The sequence below is a fragment of the Musa acuminata genome, chromosome BXJ2-1 (genome assembly GCF_036884655.1).
Source record: "Musa acuminata AAA Group cultivar baxijiao chromosome BXJ2-1, Cavendish_Baxijiao_AAA, whole genome shotgun sequence".
NCBI lineage: Eukaryota > Viridiplantae > Streptophyta > Magnoliopsida > Zingiberales > Musaceae > Musa > Musa acuminata.
In genome coordinates this window covers 2,124,885-2,144,694 of record NC_088338.1, presented here as the reverse complement: position 1 = coordinate 2,144,694, position 19,810 = coordinate 2,124,885, and the positions used below count along the sequence as shown (strand labels likewise).

The following is a 19,810-nucleotide window of genomic DNA, read 5'->3' as shown; positions in this document are numbered from 1 at the left end:
TATTATCAGTATAATATGTGGTAAAGGATACATGATTTCAATAAAAAAATAATTAATCTACCCTCTCAAAACCACTAAGTATATGCAACATGGAAAAACAACTTGGATGGATCCATCCAAGAACATGAATAAAAACCTTTAATTTCAACTCTTCTTCAAACAGTTTCCAACAATTTCAAACTCAGTTGTCCAGTCTATAATCAATCAATCAATCAGCAAGAGTTTCATGATCTGTTTAAGCTGGATCAAAGTAGAAAGCAAAGCTGATACTCAATGCTACAAGTAATAGAATTTCAGATACACTAGTATGGATTAATATTTGATATGAACAAAGAAAGATGGAGCAGATTGCAGCACTCTGCTGATCACAATCCTGGAAAACAAAATTCTAGCTTGGGCAGCCAACATAACCGTGTAACTGAGAAAGCACAACCACTTCTCTTACCATCAAAGCTTGGTCTTGCACAATCATAACTCACAGTTGATGCCCTAAATAAGTACTTAAATAACCTTTTTTGCCCTAACGTAAACAAGCATGCACAACTATCCCAAGCCCAACATCAGGACATTAGAACTGGTTCCCTCTGGCACGGCCACCCATCCTTCCTCGTCCACGGCTATAGCCTCTTCCACCGACCCTTCCACCACCACCCCTTCCTCCTCCGTATCCTCCGCCTGTCAAATTTGAGAACATTTAGTCATAGCACATGAAATTTGCAAGCGACTAACACATGAGAAGCAAAAGGTTAGTACAGGGAGGTTTATTTAATTTTCCTTTCTTAAGAGTACAGACAAGAGCTTTAGTCAATCATAAGTTCACTTGCCAGACTACTACACGGTAGACTGTCAGCTTAATTATCTTTTTCTAAGAGGTAACAGCTTTATTTAATCATGTTCACTTGCAAAACCAATTCTCCAAGGGATCCTGTCAACTGAAATATCGGAGCACAAGGATCATTCTCACGGCTGCAGCCTAGAGATTTGACATTTTTGAACCAAATGATTAAGTTCCCAAGTGGGTTACAAAACTTGAGTAACACTATCATGACCAGACCTGATAAGAATCTGATATATTAGCTTCATACCCCTGGAAACATGTGACTTAAAATGCTTAAACTCAAGTTAATAATAATAGATTACCTAACATCTATAAATCAGCTCCTTCCTCCTCTCACTTTTAATATGAAACAGAACTGGGGAGCCATAATCTAACCAAAACACATCAAAGCCCAAGGAGCAATTCAGAATCATGTATAGTCAATGACATGAGGCTCAATCCCGTGATGACTCAATGCCCACGATGCAATACCAGCCTATCCACGAATAGTAATTCCTACTTGGAAACCTTGCTGTATATATCATTCCTTCTTTTACAGGCTATGTTTGCTGTTTTTTTTTTTTTTGCAAAGGGCAAGTGGTGAAAACAAAACTTGATTCCAATACCTTGCCATCAATCGTTGAAGCCTTCACTAGCTGAAGTAGCTAACATCTTTAAAAATTGAATGAGATTCCAAACCCTCAACTAAGTGAATATGATATATCACCACCATCACCAGACATGTTTTAGGTGTAATGTTAGTTCCATTTTGCTAAATGATTTTTTCATAATTGCAATTTACCATACTCCAGCCATACAAATATATATCCTTTCTAAAAGATTAAATAATGTTGATCTAATAAAATTTGCAAGAGTTTTGCTAAATAAATAACTAATGTAAAAGATAATTACCCATCTCATTTCTTCCTTTGTTACAAAGAAGTTACTAGAAGTTCTAGCTGGCTTATGTTCTAATCAAAGACCTATTATGTATTACTTGTTTGGCTTCTGTGTCTATTCTTTGAATACAACTTAAGTGTCCAAGGGCTCCAATTGGTCTTATCTCAACTCTCCATTATCAGTATCCATGCATCCTTTGCTGAAAAAGATACTTGATGGACTGGTGCAAGCAGCAACTAACAATTATAAGACATTTTGGTCTTGGTGGCATCACATCTTTTATCATTCTGAATTATAATATCAGACTTATCTTTCATGATAATCAATTTATAATTATGTCAGGTCAGGCTTCAGCTATAAACAGTTTGGCCTAGCTTGGGCGCATAGCTTAGCTCCCTGTCCTCTACAATCCCAAGTTCATTTCAGTCGCAACAATATCACCCTCATCACCCAGACCTTATCCCAATAGTGGCTGAGAGGTATGTACGACATTAACGGAAGAAAGCTCAGAAGATTCAGTGATTTTATTTTGCTGTTGGTTGGGTTTTCATGTTCCATATGAACGTTTTCCATTTATGATCAAAGGGAGGGATTATTCTTTCTACCAAACATATGCAAATCAAATCACAATCTTACAATAAGGACAAGAAATCTTTCTCGTTTAATCCAAGTATTATAGCATAGATACGAACTGACTCAAGGAAAGCTTAATAGGGATGAGCATGAATAAGACACCAACAGATATTGAATAAACCATATACATTTATTTCCACATTTAATCAGCAGATGCAACTCTAAAATGGATATAAATACAGTGTAGGCATCAAAAGACGCCACGGCCCCAAAATACTCGAGGCATTAGGCACTCGTCCGAGTAAAGCGAGACGCTCCCAGAAATTATAATTTAAAAATTATATATCATGATTAATAAAAATAAACTAAAACAAAAATAACACATTAAACTTCCATTCATTTAAAGTACCAAATGTACATTGTCCGAATTCAATAACAAAATGACAAAATAAAACAAGATTAACATCAAAGATCATTAAAATCCAGTTCATCATCTGAAGCTGCAGCGACAATCCAAAACACTAAAAAGTAGTACTAATCACTACAGTAATAGCAATTATAATAGACATTTTACTACTGATTCACTACAGCAGACAGCAGGTGCTGTTCTCACAAACATAAACAAACAACAAAGACTAACAGAAAAGCAGGCAGCTATTCTAAGCTAAATTGATAAACAGCAATGAAGTGGCAGTGATGAATGGGAAATAAGGCAGCGATGAACAGGGAAGAGGGAGGGGAAGAAGGAAGAGGGAAGAGGCTGTAGGATGGCTGCGGTGAATGGGGAAGAAGGCAGCATGAAAGGAGAAGAAGACAGCAGTGAACGGGGAAGAGGAAGAGAAAGAAGGAAGAGGCTGTAGGAGGGCAGCGGTGAATGGGGAAAAAGTATTGAAAGGGGAAGAAGGCAGCAATGAACATCAAAGAGGTAGGGGAAGAAGGAAGAGGGAAGAGGCTGCGGTGAACATAGGAGGGCTGCAGTGAACAGGGAAGAAGGCAGGAGGGAGGAGAAAGAGAGAAGAGGGAAGAGGCAGTGGAGCACTAAGGTGAATGGGGCAGAGGTAGGAGGGAGGAGGAGAAAGAGAGAGAGATACATTGGGACGGAGGGGAAGAAGTCATCGTCACTATGGAGGAGCGGTGAATGAAGGAGAGGAAGAGAGAAGCGGGAAGAGGTTGTAGCACGAGCGATGAACGGGGCAGAGGTAGGAGAAACAGAGACATATACCGAGAGGGAGGGGAAGAAGTTGTCGCCACTACTGTTGGAGGAACACGCTGCTACTACTGTCACCACTGGAGAAAGACGCCATCGTTGCTGCTGGAGGAAGACATTGCCGCTGATGCTGTAGGAGGAAGACGTTGTCACTATCGCTGCTGTTGTCATCCGCCGATGGGAGGAACTCCACCGTCATGCAGAAACAAAGTGAGAAAGGGTTTCTACATTGCGGCTCGTGCATGTATAGGTCCCAATCGAATTCTGCGACTGTTGACTCAAGGTCTAACTGGTTCAATCAAACCAGATACAATTATTTGGGTCAACTCAGGCTTGAATTGGCCTGAGTTGAACAAGGCGTCCACCTAGCTCGCCTAGTGCCTAGGCCCAGGCACTCGAATTGGCCTGAGTTGAACCAAGCATCCACCTGGCTCGCTTAGTGCCCAAGCCCAAGCGAGTGCCTAGGTTGCGCTTGAGCAAAGACGCCTGCCCAGCCTATTAGATGGGCAATGACTTCCAAGTCTCGCCTTGCCTAGGCACCTAGGTGAGTACCTAAGAGCCCAGTGACTTCATTGTATGGATATAAATCAGATTCAATCTGAATACAGATATGATGTTAATATTAATAAACTTAATATATTTTCTAAACATAATAAAAAACACTAACTCAAACCTAACAATCCTATTTCATACATAGGAAAACTTTTTAAAGCAAATGTGAAAAGAAAAGAACTTTAGAGAAAAACATTCAAGTGACATCTTTCCTTAGGTTAATATAGGTGTTAAAAGATACTCAGCTATCTGGACATCGATATACTTGAGCCATGTCTATATTCATACCTAGAACTCAGATAGCATAATTTGGTAACAGATCCATATATGTGATAAACACAAATGCAATTATTTACTGAACAACTCACGGAAAAGGAATTGGATGGATGATTTAACCCACTTTCGCCCCTAGAACTCAATGTTTGCAACAAACTAGATCTTGTAACATAAGAAGATTAGTACAAATTCAAGATTAACAACTGTCCTAGTTGTTGTAAAACACACTCAAGCATATATAAGTAACTCTATGAGCTTTAATCTCTTTCAAGAATGTGTTAAGTGTATAATCTAACAACTTGGCAAAGCAGATAAATAAAACCACAAAGATGATTAGACGAGCTTACCACTATAATTCCAGCCACCTCTACCACGTCCACCACCACGACCCCAATTTGAGTTCCATCCACCATTTTCTATTGTGCAAAAAAGCATGTAACATAGTTAAAAAGTATATAGGCAATCTTTTCTAGGTGCAACATCATGCAAATTAAATTACCTTGATCATGGTTGTATCCACCATATCCACCTTGATTGTAGCCATAGCCACCATATCCTCCTTGATAGTTGCCATATCCACCCTGGTTGTTGTCGTATCCACCATACCCACCATAACCTCTTCCCCAACCCCTCCCTCTTCCTCTTCCTCTACCTCTACCACGTCCTCGTACATATGAATCTTAACCAAGCAATTAAAGAAAATCAATTGTTACAGCCAAACTTAAAGAAACAGATTTCTAAGATGTATACCTTCATTAAATTGATCTTGTGGTTGTTTTGGTTGAAACTGCTGTTGCTGTTGAAACTGTTGCGGCTGTTGATATCTTTGTTGACGTCTTGGCTGCTCTAAGGGTGCTTGATACCTACCAATGGAAGCAAAGAAATCCATAAAAGAGAAAGTAAATAGTTCTCCAACCGCCATCCCAAGGAGACTAGCCAAGTATACTCAATTTTAAGATGCAGCATGAGAAGCAGCAACATGTGATTACCCAGGGGAGTTCTTGTTGAGCTCTCTGGTTGACAAAGATATTGAAATCATTGAAACATGGCGTGTTGTCTCCAAACTGTAAAGACAATATTAAAAGCTTAGGGACAATCCAGCCTCTTTAAAAAGTCAAAAGGAGTTAGTTACACATGAACATCAAAAGCAGAAAGAGACTTAACGGTACAAGACCCTCTTCAATAGGTTCCCACACATCAGTTATACTGACTGAACTGATTGTGGTGTCTTGATATAATCCAGGATTTCTTTTCTGCACTCAGAAGATCAAAATACATGGGAGTTGAAGATTAATACAAAAAAAATTAAGAGAAAAGGGAAGGAAAAAGAAATTAAAAACTAACCTTTATAATCTCAGCAATCGCCACTGCTTTGCTGATTGCCTGTCCCATTGCCTTTAAGACAATCTCTCTAACACGTGTTTCCTGCTTGAAGCACCATAATATGACATCATCAAAGGGAGGTTTAGCCAACAACTAGCAACACGTGAGCAAGTCAATTAAATGACAGAAAATAAACATCATAAAATAGATGCATAGAATTTGCATGATATATTCATTCTAGATGAAAGAATTCACATTTTCATTAAACAAGGCATAACATTGTGTAATCTTTGATTTAACAAGACAATCTCCTTTGCAATCAATTATGCTACAGCACCTGCTGCTCTAGCTAATTGTCCACTAACCAAACCAATGCAAATAACAATGAAAATTGTGCAACCTTCTGTTTAAGACAATCTTTTTATTTGAATTTATTCCACCATAGCAATTTGACTCTGGATAGACTATAGTTAGTGGATGCTGACAAATTGCAAACTCAGATTCAATCATCATGTTCAAGAAAAAGAAAATCCAAAGTTCAAATGTTAACTCGTGTTCATCAATGTTTCATGGTGATCTAGCGTATAGGCAACCAGAACGAACCCTAAATTGATAAAAATCACTCAAAAGGATTTTAGCATCCAACATACAAATTTACAATCAAAAGAACAATTGGAAACAATAAGTCAGCTAGTCAACGCATCTAATTTGCCAAGCCTTTCAAAGGTTAACAAAACTGACACAGGATATATAGACATATGTGAGTGTTGGAACTGTCAAGACCAGTGATTGCAAAAGGCGCTCGGGCGCTCGCCTAGGCGCTCGGGCGAGGCGAGGCCCGAGCGCCTCGCTAATGTCCCAGACGACGCGCTTCAAACAGGCGCCGCCTGGGCGCTCGCCCGAGCCTAGGCGTTGGGCGCTTCGGGCGAGCGCCTGGGTAAACCAAGGCAATCGAACCAGAATTTTAGGTCTGGTTCGGTCCTGGTTCGGTTGTTAGTTGGTTCAATCGAACCAACTAAACCGATGTAACCCCAACCCTAACCCAACACTAACCTGCTGCCGCTGCCGCTCTCGATCCCGATCCCGATCCCGATCGCGATCTCGTCGCTCGCTCCCGCTGCCGCTGCTCGCGCCTCCCGCGAGCCCTCTCGCTGCTCGCGCCTCCTGCGAGCCCTCCCGCTGCTCGCGCCTCCCGTGAGCCTTCCCGCTGCTCGCGCCTCCCGCGAGCCCTCTCGCTGCTCGCGCCTCCTGCGAGCCCTCCGGCGAGCCCTCCCGCGAGCCCTCCCGCTGCTCGCGCCTCCCGTGAGCCTTCCCGCTGCTCGCGCCTTCCGCTCCCTTTCCCTTTCCCGCTGCCGCCGCTCGCCGCTGCTGCCGCCGCCGCTGCTGTCGCCGCTCGCCGTTGCTGCCGCCGCCGCTGCTGTCGCCGCTCGCCGCTGCTGTCGCCGCTCGCCGCTGCTTCCTCGTTTCTCCATCAGGCTCAATATACTCTTAATATTAAGTTTATTTGAATTTTGAAATGATTAATTTTCTGTTAATAGATTAATAATACATTATTTTGATTTTAATGTTATTAATTTTTATTTATTTGAAATTATTGTTAGGTTTCAACATAAATGGCAAGTGCAGAAAGCAACTCAATAGAGTCTCCAATGGTATCAAAAAAAGATCCTGCATGGAAGTATAATTATTTGAAGGATCCGAAAGATCCTAATGCAGTGACTTGCATATTCTGCGATAAGACTACCAGATGTGGTATTTTTCATGCAAAACAACATCTAGTAGGAAATTTCAAGAATGCAGCAGCTTGCAAAAAATGTCCACCTGAGGTAAAAGAAGAGTTGCTGAATTATATGAATGAAAAGAAGACACAAAAGAATGAATCTTATGAGAATTTACCAGAAGACAATGTTGAACATATCAGAGATGAAGAAGAAGATTATTCTACGAGTATTAACCCAAGTGAAAAAAGAGTATACGACAAAAAGGGAAAAGAAGTTATGAGTACTAAGAAAGGTAGAAAAGGACCGATGGATCTATATATGCTTCAAGGATCCCAGAAACAACAAGGGCAAGCAGGAGGCTCAAAATTGAGACAAACAAATATAAGTGATGCTTGTGATAAAGAAATAAGAGGAAGAACAATTCAGCACATTGCTCGCTTCTTCTATCAGGCTGGTCTTCCCCTTAGTACAACTCGTTTAGACAGTTTTAAGGATATGATTGAAGCTATTGGAAGATATGGTGCAGGATTAAAACCTCCAAGTTATTATGAGATGCGAGTTTCATTGTTGCAAAAAGAGTTGAATTATACAAATGACTTACTAAAGGGTCATAAAGAATCATGGGCAACACATGGTTGCTCTATTATGTCAGATGTTTGGACTGACAGGAGGCGCAGGAGTATAATTAATTTTATGGTTAATTGTTCTTTAGGGACTATGTTTGTGAAGTCAATAGATGCTTCATCTTTTGTAAAATCTGGAGACAAGATATATGATTTACTTGACAACTTCGTGAAAGAAATTGGAGAACAAAATATCGTTCAAATCATAACCGACAATGGAAGCAACTATGTTTTAGCTGGTAATATTCATCTTTTGATTTTGTTAATTATTTTATCTTCAATTAAGTGTGTTAAACTCTTAAGTCTTATCATTTTTGTTATCGTTTGTCTCAGGTAAATTGCTTGAATCAAAAAGACAACACTTGTATTTGACTCCATGTGCAGCACATTGTATTGATTTAATATTGGAAGATATTGGAAAGATCTTAGAAATCAAGAAAACCTTAGAAAGGGCAATTTTTGTTGTTGGATTTCTTTATAATCACATTGGGGCTTTGAATATGATGAGAGAATTTACAGGGAATAAAGAATTAGTGAGACATGGTGTTACTCGATTTGCTACTTCATTCTTGACATTACAGAGCGTGCATCGTCAAAAACATACTCTGAGAAATATGTTTACCTCTGAGAAATGGGTGACAAGCAAATGGGCAAAAGAAGCAAAAGGCAAGAGGGCTGCTGATATCATCTTAATGCCATCTTTTGGAATCACGTAGTTTATATATTAAAGGTAATGGGCCCTCTTGTTCGAGTCCTTCGGTTGGTGGATAATGAAAATAAGCCTGCAATGGGATATATTTATGAGGCTATGGATAGAGCAAATGAGACGATTAAAAGATCTTTTAATGAAAATGAAGAAAAATATGAGAAAATTTTTACAATCATTGACGAAAGATGGAATTGTCAACTTCATCGTCCCTTACATGCAGCAGGATATTATTTGAACCCTGAATTCTTTTATAAGATTAAATCTGTTGGATTTGATGCAGAAGTTTTGGGTGGGTTATATCAGTGTGTTGCAAGATTAGTTCCTAGCATTGAGGTTCAAGATAAGATTATTCATGAATTATCTTTATATAAAAATGCTGAAGGTCTTTTTGAAATTCCAATTGTCGTTCGATCCAGGACAACTACCTCTCCAGGTATTAATAATTTGATATAATTAATTTCATATATATTATGTTACTATGTTATTGCTAATAATAACATAAATTTTGCAGATGAATGGTGGAGTCTATTTGGAAATTCCACCCCGAACTTACAGAAATTTACTATCAAAGTACTTAGTTTGACATGTAGTGCTTCGGGTTGTGAGCGAAACTGGAGTGTCTTTGAGCATGTAAGTATTACTAAATATTTTTATTTTAATTAATTTATTTATTTAGATATATGTATTAATATATTTTTAAATTATATGACATGACAGATTCACTCGAAGAGAAGAAATCGGTTAGAACATCAACGATTGCACGATCTTGTTTACATAAAGTATAATCAAGCTTTGAAGACTCGTCATGATTTGAAAAATATATTTGATTCAATCTCATTGCAAGATATTGATGATTCAAATGAGTGGTTAGTAGGAGAAATGGGTGCTAACTTGCAAGATGCTGAAGACGAGCTTGTATTTAAAGATGATAGATTGACGTAGGAAGATGTGGCAAGAGCTTCAGGTGCTGGAGAATTACAAACATATACAAGACAGATGTCAAAAGAGAAAAATGAGTGCAAAAGCATCAAGCTCGGCTCCTGCTATTGTTGAAGACATAGAGAATGAAACATATCTTGATGAAGAGGAAGGAATCGAAGAACAAGAGGAAGAAGACGAATTCAATGAAGATGATTTGTGTGAAAATGACGATAATATTGATTATGATGAATGACTTTGATGTAAAATTTTAATGTTTTGAATTTTGAAACTTCTTGTTAATGTGACATTGTGATTTTGTATCTTAGATTTTCTTAATTTAATAGCATATTTTTATTTAAAATTTTAAATAATTATATTTATTAATTATATTATATATTTTTATATTTTAGCGCCTCGCTTCGCTCGGGCGAGCGCCTAGCGCCTCGGGCGTTTTTGGACCTTGGCGCCAAAAGCGCTTTTTAAATCACTGGTCAAGACCACTATAAAAGAAAATCAAAAGTAATTCAAGATCTTATTGCCCTCATTAAATTAATCCACTACATGACAACAAGAGTCATCATCAAGGTTTAGCACATCTTCACAATTTTTTGAGTGCATCAAGTATCTATCAAATAACAAGTCAGTGGCATATCTGTCACAACAATGTAAAATTGCCCCAGTATGCTCAAACTTAGAACAGTGAATCATGAGCACAACAACAACATCAAGCCATAATGTCCCAACTGTTTCAGGTTAGTTACATGGATCTATTCTTCCAAAAAGAAATTGACGCTGCCTAATAGCCTGAAACAAAACCACACTAGGGATCTTTACTGTGTAGGGCTAATGGATAACCACTACACCACAGCATCCATTAAAAAACTTGATTTATAAAAAATAAAAAATATATTACTTAGTGAGCCACCATTAAAAAAAATAGTTTTCACAATCAGATTATTTATTAAACTTCCAAGCAATCGAAACAGAGAAATTAAGAGTGAGAATCTGAATTAGATAATTAAGCAAATACACTTTTTTACATATGGGATAGTATTCTAGGCCCTCTTGCTAATTTAAGTCAATAAAGTAATAAAATTTTCCTTTATAGAACTTGCGGCTGAGATTTTCTCTAGCATGTCTAAAGAAAAGTTTAATATTGTTCCTAGGTTGAATGAGCTTAAAGTGCAACAAAAAAGGCACAAGTTTCTAATTTTTTTAGCAGCCTTTGGCTTCAATTTTCAAGGCCTGACATTACTCGGCTTTATTTACTAGGCTGAAATTGGCACTAGCTCAAAGGGACTAATATATTATCAGGTCAGTTACTCATAATATTTGGCTAACTTTGGCAAATACTTCTCAACTTTGAGTTTAGCACTATACTGATTAATACCAAATAAAAAAAGAATTCATAATAATACTGATACTGATACTGCATATACATAAGACATATGCATGAATGAATAGAAAGGTTAAAATATTCAAACTCATATAGACTAAGCATATGAGTGAAGCTCGAGGCATACTGAATAAACACAAACAAATTAGATGCTACACACCAAAAATTTAAGTTACAACCCAAACCAGTCTCTGCGTGTGTGTGTGTGTGTGTGTGTGTGTGTGTGTGTGTTTCAGTTGATTCTTTCTTTTCTTTTGTACAAGGAGAAAAAGATTGCAAAAGAATGGAAAAGGAATAGCTTTATCACATGGCCTTCATTTATCAATTTTCTCAAACCAAGCCCAGCCTCTTCCATCTTGAGCCCCAAAGCTTCTTTCCAGAGAACAAGTGCTGAGCAATGACAAGGGAAGACAATACCCCAAATGTCTGTCATCCGCTGACCTATGTGAACGATCAACCTACAACAACAACATGACTAACAATAGGTGCATGGAGTTTTTATTTTCTTCCAATAGTCATCTCTAGATCTAGGGAGGTTCCCACAATCATGCATAAACGATGCACACAACAACAGCAAGAGACATGCCTATAGCATGTACCTCACCAACCACTCTCCAGAAACGGATGCACTGGAGAGAGCTAAATGGTTGATAAAAACTAGATCAATGGCCAACTTTTACTATGATTTTCCTAAAGTAATGATGCCATTGTAATCAGATAAACATCACCAACTAAATAGATTATCTGATAGAATCTTATTATAAGTAACAAGAAGATAGTTAAAGAATATGGTTGCAAGTATCCAAGTTAAAGCTGAAAGTATAGACTGCAAGTTAGATCCCTGTGCTAGATAGTCAAAGTAACCAATCTCATAAAACAACTTATTTCATGCTTCTGAAAGAAACAATGACAGATTTGCTGAGTCTATCCGTATGATCTACTCATGGCACACACAAGTAAGTTTTAAAGGTGAAAGAACAGAGGCCGTAAACTAACAGAATCATGTAAAGAAGCACCCTCTGACAACAGCTTCACCATAAATTACATATACATTTTCTTTTAAAAAGAGTCAATTGTGTACATGTACTTCGATCACCACCAGTAGTTACAAGGTTAAAGAAAACCCATCAAGTTCTCAGCCTCAGAATATGAACAACAAAATCATCAGGCATTATCAAATGGTTCTCAAGATTTCAGCTTTCCTCGATGCATATTAGAAACTTAGGTATCTCTAACCTACACCCTTTAAGAAAACATCTTAAGAAAAACCTACCAATCCTACAAATTAAAAGAAAGGACACCGCTAATAAGCCATTGATCTCAAGCAATGTCAGAAAATAGAATCGGCAACCGTGTGAAATCGGAGAGCTCACACCAAAGAATGATAAAAGCCAGCGAGAAAGAGGGATCCATACCTGGAGGAGGCTAGTCGCGTAGCTGACATAGTTGCGGACGACGCCCTGGCTGGTGATTCGGATCTCGTTCTCTTTGATGACCGATTCCGGCCGTGGCTTCTCCACCTTCTGGTACCTATCCATGGTTGACGAGCCGCTCCTCCGCGACGAAGGGAAGCGATGACAAACAGACCGATAGGGTTAGGGTTTTGAGTCGAGACGACGGCGAAGGATGATTCTCAGGTCCAAGAATACCAATATATATATAAATAAATATATATATATATATATATATAAAGGATAAATATCTAAATTATAAAACTCCTTAATTATAATTAGAGGTTTCAAATCGAATCGATATATAATTTTAATGAAATTAAACATAATTTGAAGTGGACCAATTCATTTATTATTTTGGTTGAATTTATTATCTTAAAACTTTAACCAATTTAAATCGATTAATTAAATCAATATAAAATATTTAATTTTATAAATAACATAAGTTTAATTTCTATTTAACCAAAATTTCGATTCAATTCAATTCAATTAAATCGATTTATTTTAAAAAATATTTTTAAAATTTTTCAAAATTATAAATTAATTAACAAACCAAATTAATCAATCTTGAATTGATTCGATTACATTGATCAAAATATATAGACTATTTTATTTTAATTGAATCGAATAAAAATAAGACGATCAATCCTTAATAGTTCGGTTCAAATAGGTTTAAACATCTACAATTATAATTCTAATTTTATGAGACGTTTACCCAACACCTTCGTTCGACGCGATTTTGACCGACAAAAAATGCTCATTTCGGCGACCCCACGCCTTTCTGGTGAGTCACCGTCCTTGCAATCTCCGGAGGGTATACGAGCGCGTAAATTGACCGAAGACGGAATAATAATAATAATTATTATTATTAAATCCCAACCGACAGCTAATGCCAAGTTTTCTCTTCTCTTTCCAATAATAATAATAATACTAACCGTAATAATAATAATAATTATTATTATTATCATCTCAGCCTTCTCGAGAAAGGAAGGCGTCACGGGTCGATCGGCGAAGAGCATCTCCCCTTTCTCTTCCTCTCCGCTCTCTCTCGGAGCAGCATTCTTCGCCGATCCGCATCCATCCTCCGCTGCGATGGGAATCTACTGTTGTTCGTACGATCTTCTTCGACCCGTCCTCTTCCCCTTCTTCGCAGCCCTTCTTCTTGTTGGATCGTCGTTGGGCCGAGCGGACTCCGACTTCTTCGATCCCACTCGGGTCACCCAGCTCTCGTGGCGCCCCAGGTGAGGAATCTCGGGTGTTCCCTTCTTGTGCTTCCATCTTATGGCCTCGATCTTTACTTTGGCGGCTTTTGGTTGGTAGGGCTTTCCTGTACAAGCGGTTCCTTTCCTATGACGAATGCGATCACCTTATGACGCTGGTTAGAATCTCTTGATCTCTCTTCATTTTGGTTGCCGTGGCCACGTTTGTAATTTAATGACGTGCGTGGAACCAGGCAAAGGATAAGCTGGAGAAATCCATGGTTGCGGATAATGAATCGGGTAAGAGTGTGATGAGCGAGGTTAGGACGAGCTCTGGAATGTTCCTTGAGAAGCGCCAGGTGATGATTCCATGTTTCTGGCCTTTCTAGTCCTCTTCTTTCTTTAAAAAGAGCTCCTTTGATGCGTGAATTTTCTGGTCGATTTCAAGCATAACCGTCCTTATTCTCACCTGAAGCGCTACAGGTGATGAGTTATCAAATTTTGGAACAACCATTTGTCTTTGGTTGTTTGAAAACTCTATTGAGTATTGACATGATAATCACTTAACAATTTGGTCATCCTAGTTCTCATTAAGGAGTTCCTATTGAGGTGACCATTTGGAATCGTTGGACTGAAAATAGTAGCAGGAGGCTTTTCATTTCTCAAGTTATCTTAGTATTGTGTCTCTCAGTTTTTTTTTTAGGTACTTTTTGATGGCGCGTCTTATTTAATGTCAATTTTCTATTTGATGGAACTTCAGGTCTGCTGAAATTGTAGTTAAGTCAATGATGTCCTGGAGACCTAGAGACTTTGTAACTTGGGAGTTCTCTTAGAATTAGAAATATAATGTTTGGAAGTGGGTAAAAATGTTCTTTAGTAGTGGATTCCATATATGATGTCTCCTTATTAGTCACTTCTCCATCTTTTCTCCATTTCTCTTTGTTTTCTGTTTCATACGCCTTTATAAAGTACTTATATAATACATTTACAATGGTTGAAGATGACAATAAAGTTGATTCATGAATTGATTTTAAGGTGAGGATGCTTCTTATTTTCATTTCCTTCCACTGTCTGAGATTTTCTGAATATGTAATTTAATTCTGAAAAAAGGAACTGATTCTGTGAAAAAAGAACCTAGAAATGTGAGATAAAAAAAGTGGGCACAGCTGATGATTGACTAATTAGTGTCCACATGGTTAAATTTTTGTCTGATCTTAAAACATTGTCTGGAATGTTATCAGCATCATGATAATACAAATCAAAAGATGATGGCATCTCCTTTCTAGAAATGCATTTCAAATTCTTCCAAATTTTGTACTGTAAATGTGAAGTGCTAGGGAAAACAAACATACAATTTTGGTTATATTTAAAATTTTCTATTTTCAAAGACTTTTTCTGTTTAGGAAAAAAATACTAATTACTTTGACCCAAAAGACATGGTCTGACTTCCTATATTTCAATTTACCTGATGTTGGTAGGAGAAGGAAAGCCCTTATTGGGTTCCTTTGCATACTAGTGCATGAGTTTCTTTTTTCTTTTTTATGTTGCAGTTCCTTTTTCTAATATATATATATATACATATATATGTGTGTATATATATATATGTCTATATATATATATATATATGTCTATATATATATATATATATGTCTATATATATATATATATATATACATATATACACATATACATATATATACATATACATATATACACATACATATATATGTATATATATAATATTCATTTTTTTTATATGAGCTGGATTTTGTTCTTTTTGTAATGCTGGAAAAACAATGTGATGAGAAGTCAAAATCTTCATTAGATAACAAAAGTTGTACAAACTTGAAGTTACTGAATAAGAAGTCATTAGTTTAAAAGATAACAAGGGCCCCAAATTTGGGAATTCTGTGTTTTTATCCTTGAAACAAGCCAAAGAGAGTGATGGAATGTAGATGTGCTTTAATCTGGAAAACATAAAAATATAAAGAAAGAATGAACATATATGATTTTGCATGGGCTAGCACTGAACAGGTCTTTGAGCCCAAAAATTTCATTGTATAGCAAATAGTAAAAAATTGAAATTATTCAATAGTGAACACAAGGACCCATTATTTTTTTTTTCCAAAATTTGGGAACAAGCCTGGAAAAGTGACAATCTTTGCAGTTTGTTATACAATGAAACTTTTGGGTTCAAGTAGTGAAAACTTGAAATTACTGGATAGTGAACAATATGACAGAAAACCCGAGGCCCCGGACCAAGCTTGATTTTGCCCCCAAAATCGGGAACAAGCTAGAAAGATTGATGAGATATTCATACAGTTTGAAGTTTGGAAAACGAAGAAATAAAAAGAAAGCACCATATTTGGTTTTACACAGGTTGTATTGACTTGTCCCTGATATACAGTTACACAGTTTTCACTCTGCTCACCATGGGATATTCATGTAAGTTTTTAAACTTCTTTCCTTCTATTCGTTGATATGAAGGATTTAGAAACAAACTGGAGAATCCTAGTTGTTGTCATAACGTAGGATGGCTTATTGCTTGGTTGGATCCTTCCTCTACAATTTGACCTTTCCTTTCTTTTTATAGTGACCTCCTATAATGTCTATAATGTATTTTAATCTCCATTGCAGCCTTTTCTGTCAGAAATAAATGATAGCATGTCGTGAAGAATAGTCATCCAGGTGACGGATAGAGAGCATAAAATGTTGTGCTATGGATAGCTGGAGGGAAGATAGAGAGTATGTGACTTTGACAGAAATTTAAGGTGTAGCTACCAGTAGATCCCTCTAACCCCAGAAACTGTTCCAAAAACCACAAATTGACTAATCCTACCTTCACTGTTCCATGAACCACATTAAGTGGCATGCCTGCATCTCTGCTTGTACTATGAAAAAGTTTCTTGTCTTGGGTAATTATTTTAAGTTATTTCACACCTATGATTGTTTAATATGATTCAGCATTGAATCATCAAGCTTAGATATTTCAACAAATTGTTGTTCTCTTTCCAAGTTTTTCAGATTATGTTAGAAGCATGATAAAATATTATTCTGCTCATGGTCTTGTGAGGGTTTTTCAGAATATTAGTGAATTCCATGGTATATGTTTACATTTCTGTTTCTTTTCTACCTAGACATAAGAGTATGACAGATTAAAGTATGCAAGGTATCTTAGATTGTTAGATCAGATATTTATGTTTGTAATGAGCTATAGCATAACTGTAATGCACAGAATTTTCTTATTGTTCCTTGCAGCAAAACATTTTTGCATTGGATTGATCATCCAACTGGTTTATTCCTTTGTTATGACCATGGTAGTTGCATCCAAAATATTGTCTAGACACCAAAATCTTATGCACTTTATCGTCTCCTTGTAGGATGAAGTCATTGCAAGAATTGAGAAGAGGATTGCTGCTTGGACCTTCCTTCCAGAAGGTTACAGATCTTCCTTAAATTAGTAGTAAAGATTCATATTTTATCTTATCGTTTGTGTGATGACCCTATGTTCATCCTTTTACTAGAGAATGGCGAGTCCATGCAAATACTGCACTATGAACTTGGGGAAAAATATGAGCCACATTTTGATTATTTTCATGACCAAACCAATCAACAACTCGGCGGTCATCGAGTTGCCACTGTATTGATGTACTTATCCAATGTTCAGAAGGGTGGGGAGACCATCTTTCCCAACTCAGAGGTAACAATTTCACTAATAGCCACATTGCAGAAGATCTCTCTTATGTCTACATTCATCATCATTTTCAGGGTAAGTTATCTCAGTTGAAGAATGATACCTGGTCAGATTGTGCAAAAAATGGTTATGCAGGTATCACACATTACACCACTGTTGATTCATATCATTTTTGCACTTCATGTAGACCTTGATTCAAGTTCCTAATAGAATATAGATAGAAAATTTCCCAAATCATTGCATTTGTATTTCATGAAATCATGACTATCTAAAGATAAATGCTGCTTCATGATTTGACTTGCTTTGGATTGTATCCAGTGGTTTCTGTGCCTAGTTTCACGATTAAGCATAAAGTGGTCTGGATATTTAACCTTTTTTGTTTGGTTCTGTTAACTTCCTAAACTTTAACTGTTAAATTGTTTAAAAGAATTCTGGTTACACATCATATGTATTTGTTTCTGAACACAGAAGCAATATCTATCATTTATGAACATTTCAGTCTTCCCTTAGTTTGGTTGTCTGTGCAGTAAAACCTGAAAAAGGTGACGCCTTGCTCTTCTTTAGTCTCCACCTTGATGCAACAACAGATCCTAAAAGCTTGCATGGAAGCTGCCCTGTTATAGAAGGCGAGAAGTGGTCTGCAACAAAATGGATTCATGTGAGGTCTTTCGACAAACCAGAGAAAAACAGGTCAAGCGACGCATGTGAAGATGAGAATGTTCTTTGCCCACAGTGGGCTGCAGCAGGAGAATGTGCAAAGAATCCTCTCTATATGGTAGGATCCAAGGATTCACTTGGATTTTGTAGAAAGAGCTGCAATGTATGCTCTTTGTAGGTTACCAGTTATGTGGTAGTGCAGTCTTACTCAGCATAGTTTTGATTGTATACATAGCATTCGCTGAAAGCAAATGAAAAGGACAGGAAACCTGAAATCTAGTCCATAATTTTCTTATGGTTTTTGTGCAAGCTTTGTCCCTTTAATTTTATAGCTTACATTCTTTGTGTAGTGAGATCATCCAGTTTGATGCGTATAGTTGGAACTGATCCTCACAGGAAACTCTGCTCAAAATCGAGCACATCTTGTTTATTAATCATGAGGCCTATTACATTCCTTATTAGATGGTTGGTGAGAATGAAAGATTCTTTGAGATGAGTTTCTTTTCATTTCTTTGATTGTTATTTGAATGTCACTTGATTGTCAAGAATGTATTCATCATCTTTTATTTGATTGTTATTTAAGACTCTGAATAACATTAATATCCCTAGTTAAATTAAAAGCATCTGAATCCATATTTATCTTTTTAGGTCTCTCTATCTCTCATCATATTTTCTTAAAGAAAATGCTTTAGCTAAATCAAGGAGGCTATAAAATCCACAGAAAAGGATTGCAGGCCTTGATATATATATAGACCAACCCATTCAGCTCCCACACTCACTCTTTGCAAGTGCTGTAGGTTGGGGGTAACAAAAAGCTGCCAAAATAGTTACTGCTCTGCAACAGCTTAAAGCAACAAAGGAATAAAGAAGGCTCAGGATCAGTAGTAGATCTCTGCAGTATGAAGAAGATGAGTTTTTTTCCTTTTTCCCCCATCCACATCATGCAGCCCACCACCTAGAAAGAATTATTTCTTTTTGTTCTATTGCTAAGGTTATACCCTGCAGATTTACTCATCTGACAGTCTGACCAGGATTCATAAAGTCTTTTGGATTTGAACCCCAGGAACTTGAGTACCAGCAGTGGCTTCCACCCTTCTCCTAGAGATCACAAAATCTTAAACTGCATCCTTTGCAATTTTCCCTCAAGGCACTCTAACTTGGATGTGCATTTTTTCTGGTCCACTAAGTTGAATTTGGAAGGCATCAAGCAACAGGGTTCACAGTTTCTTCAACTTGGCCTCACTGAATTTTTTTGATCTGAACCTACACACAACTGGTGACAAATGTAAAAGGAAGTCTCAGATTCTGTTCCTTGTCTGTGTCTTGAAGGTCCCAGATAACTTCCTTAATGCTTCTAGTTGTGATCTTTGTGGAAGTAATAAACCTGTCAGCCATGTTGTAAAGTGTCCCTTAGGATAAGTACTTTCCAGAGTCCATGTTCTATCAAAGTGGATGTCTCTCTTTTTTGCACTTTGCCATTTCCAATGCTTTAGAAAGTAACCATTCTGGTCCAACACAATGCTGCTTGATAGATCCTATATGCTCATATCTCACTGTCCTACATCTTTACTCTGCAGTCACACATGCTAAGCATTCTGCTGAAATTGAAAAGTTAAATGCTTCTTTTGACCATTATCAGATTTGAGTTTAAAATCTTGGAAATCGAATAAACTATTCCATAGGAGGAGGAAAAATAATTGGCAGTATGCTAATCAATAGGCAGTATTTGTATGATCCAACTGTTATATAAACTGCTAACTACCTGCTTGGGGAAGACAAACACTTGAAACT

At 37.3% G+C, this 19,810-nt stretch overlaps 2 protein-coding genes across 3 annotated transcripts; one reads left to right on the top strand and one right to left on the bottom strand.

Moving 5' to 3' along the window:
* Nucleotides 1-251: 251 nt before the first annotated feature.
* Nucleotides 252-12,656, bottom strand: LOC103987398 (uncharacterized). Its single transcript, XM_009405694.3, has 8 exons — nucleotides 12,434-12,656; nucleotides 5,670-5,750; nucleotides 5,490-5,578; nucleotides 5,315-5,389; nucleotides 5,076-5,188; nucleotides 4,825-5,004; nucleotides 4,673-4,741; nucleotides 252-675 (listed from the first exon to the last, which is right to left on the bottom strand). Exons 1-8 carry the CDS (start codon nucleotides 12,554-12,556, stop codon nucleotides 569-571), a joined length of 837 nt encoding a protein of 278 aa, XP_009403969.1. The 5' UTR covers nucleotides 12,557-12,656; the 3' UTR covers nucleotides 252-568.
* A 783-nt stretch (nucleotides 12,657-13,439) lies between these two features.
* LOC103987409 (probable prolyl 4-hydroxylase 6) lies at nucleotides 13,440-18,314 on the top strand. 2 transcript variants are annotated; one of them, XM_009405706.3, is made up of 7 exons: nucleotides 13,440-13,710; nucleotides 13,790-13,847; nucleotides 13,923-14,027; nucleotides 17,049-17,106; nucleotides 17,193-17,368; nucleotides 17,437-17,497; nucleotides 17,890-18,314. In XM_009405706.3, exons 1-7 carry the CDS (start codon nucleotides 13,562-13,564, stop codon nucleotides 18,195-18,197), a joined length of 915 nt encoding a protein of 304 aa, XP_009403981.1. In that variant the 5' UTR covers nucleotides 13,440-13,561; the 3' UTR covers nucleotides 18,198-18,314. The 2 variants fall into 2 exon arrangements, with proteins under 2 accessions (XP_009403981.1, XP_009403988.1); XM_009405713.3 differs by having other exon boundaries at nucleotides 13,441-13,710; nucleotides 17,873-17,986.
* The last annotated feature ends 1,496 nt before the right edge of the window (nucleotides 18,315-19,810 follow it).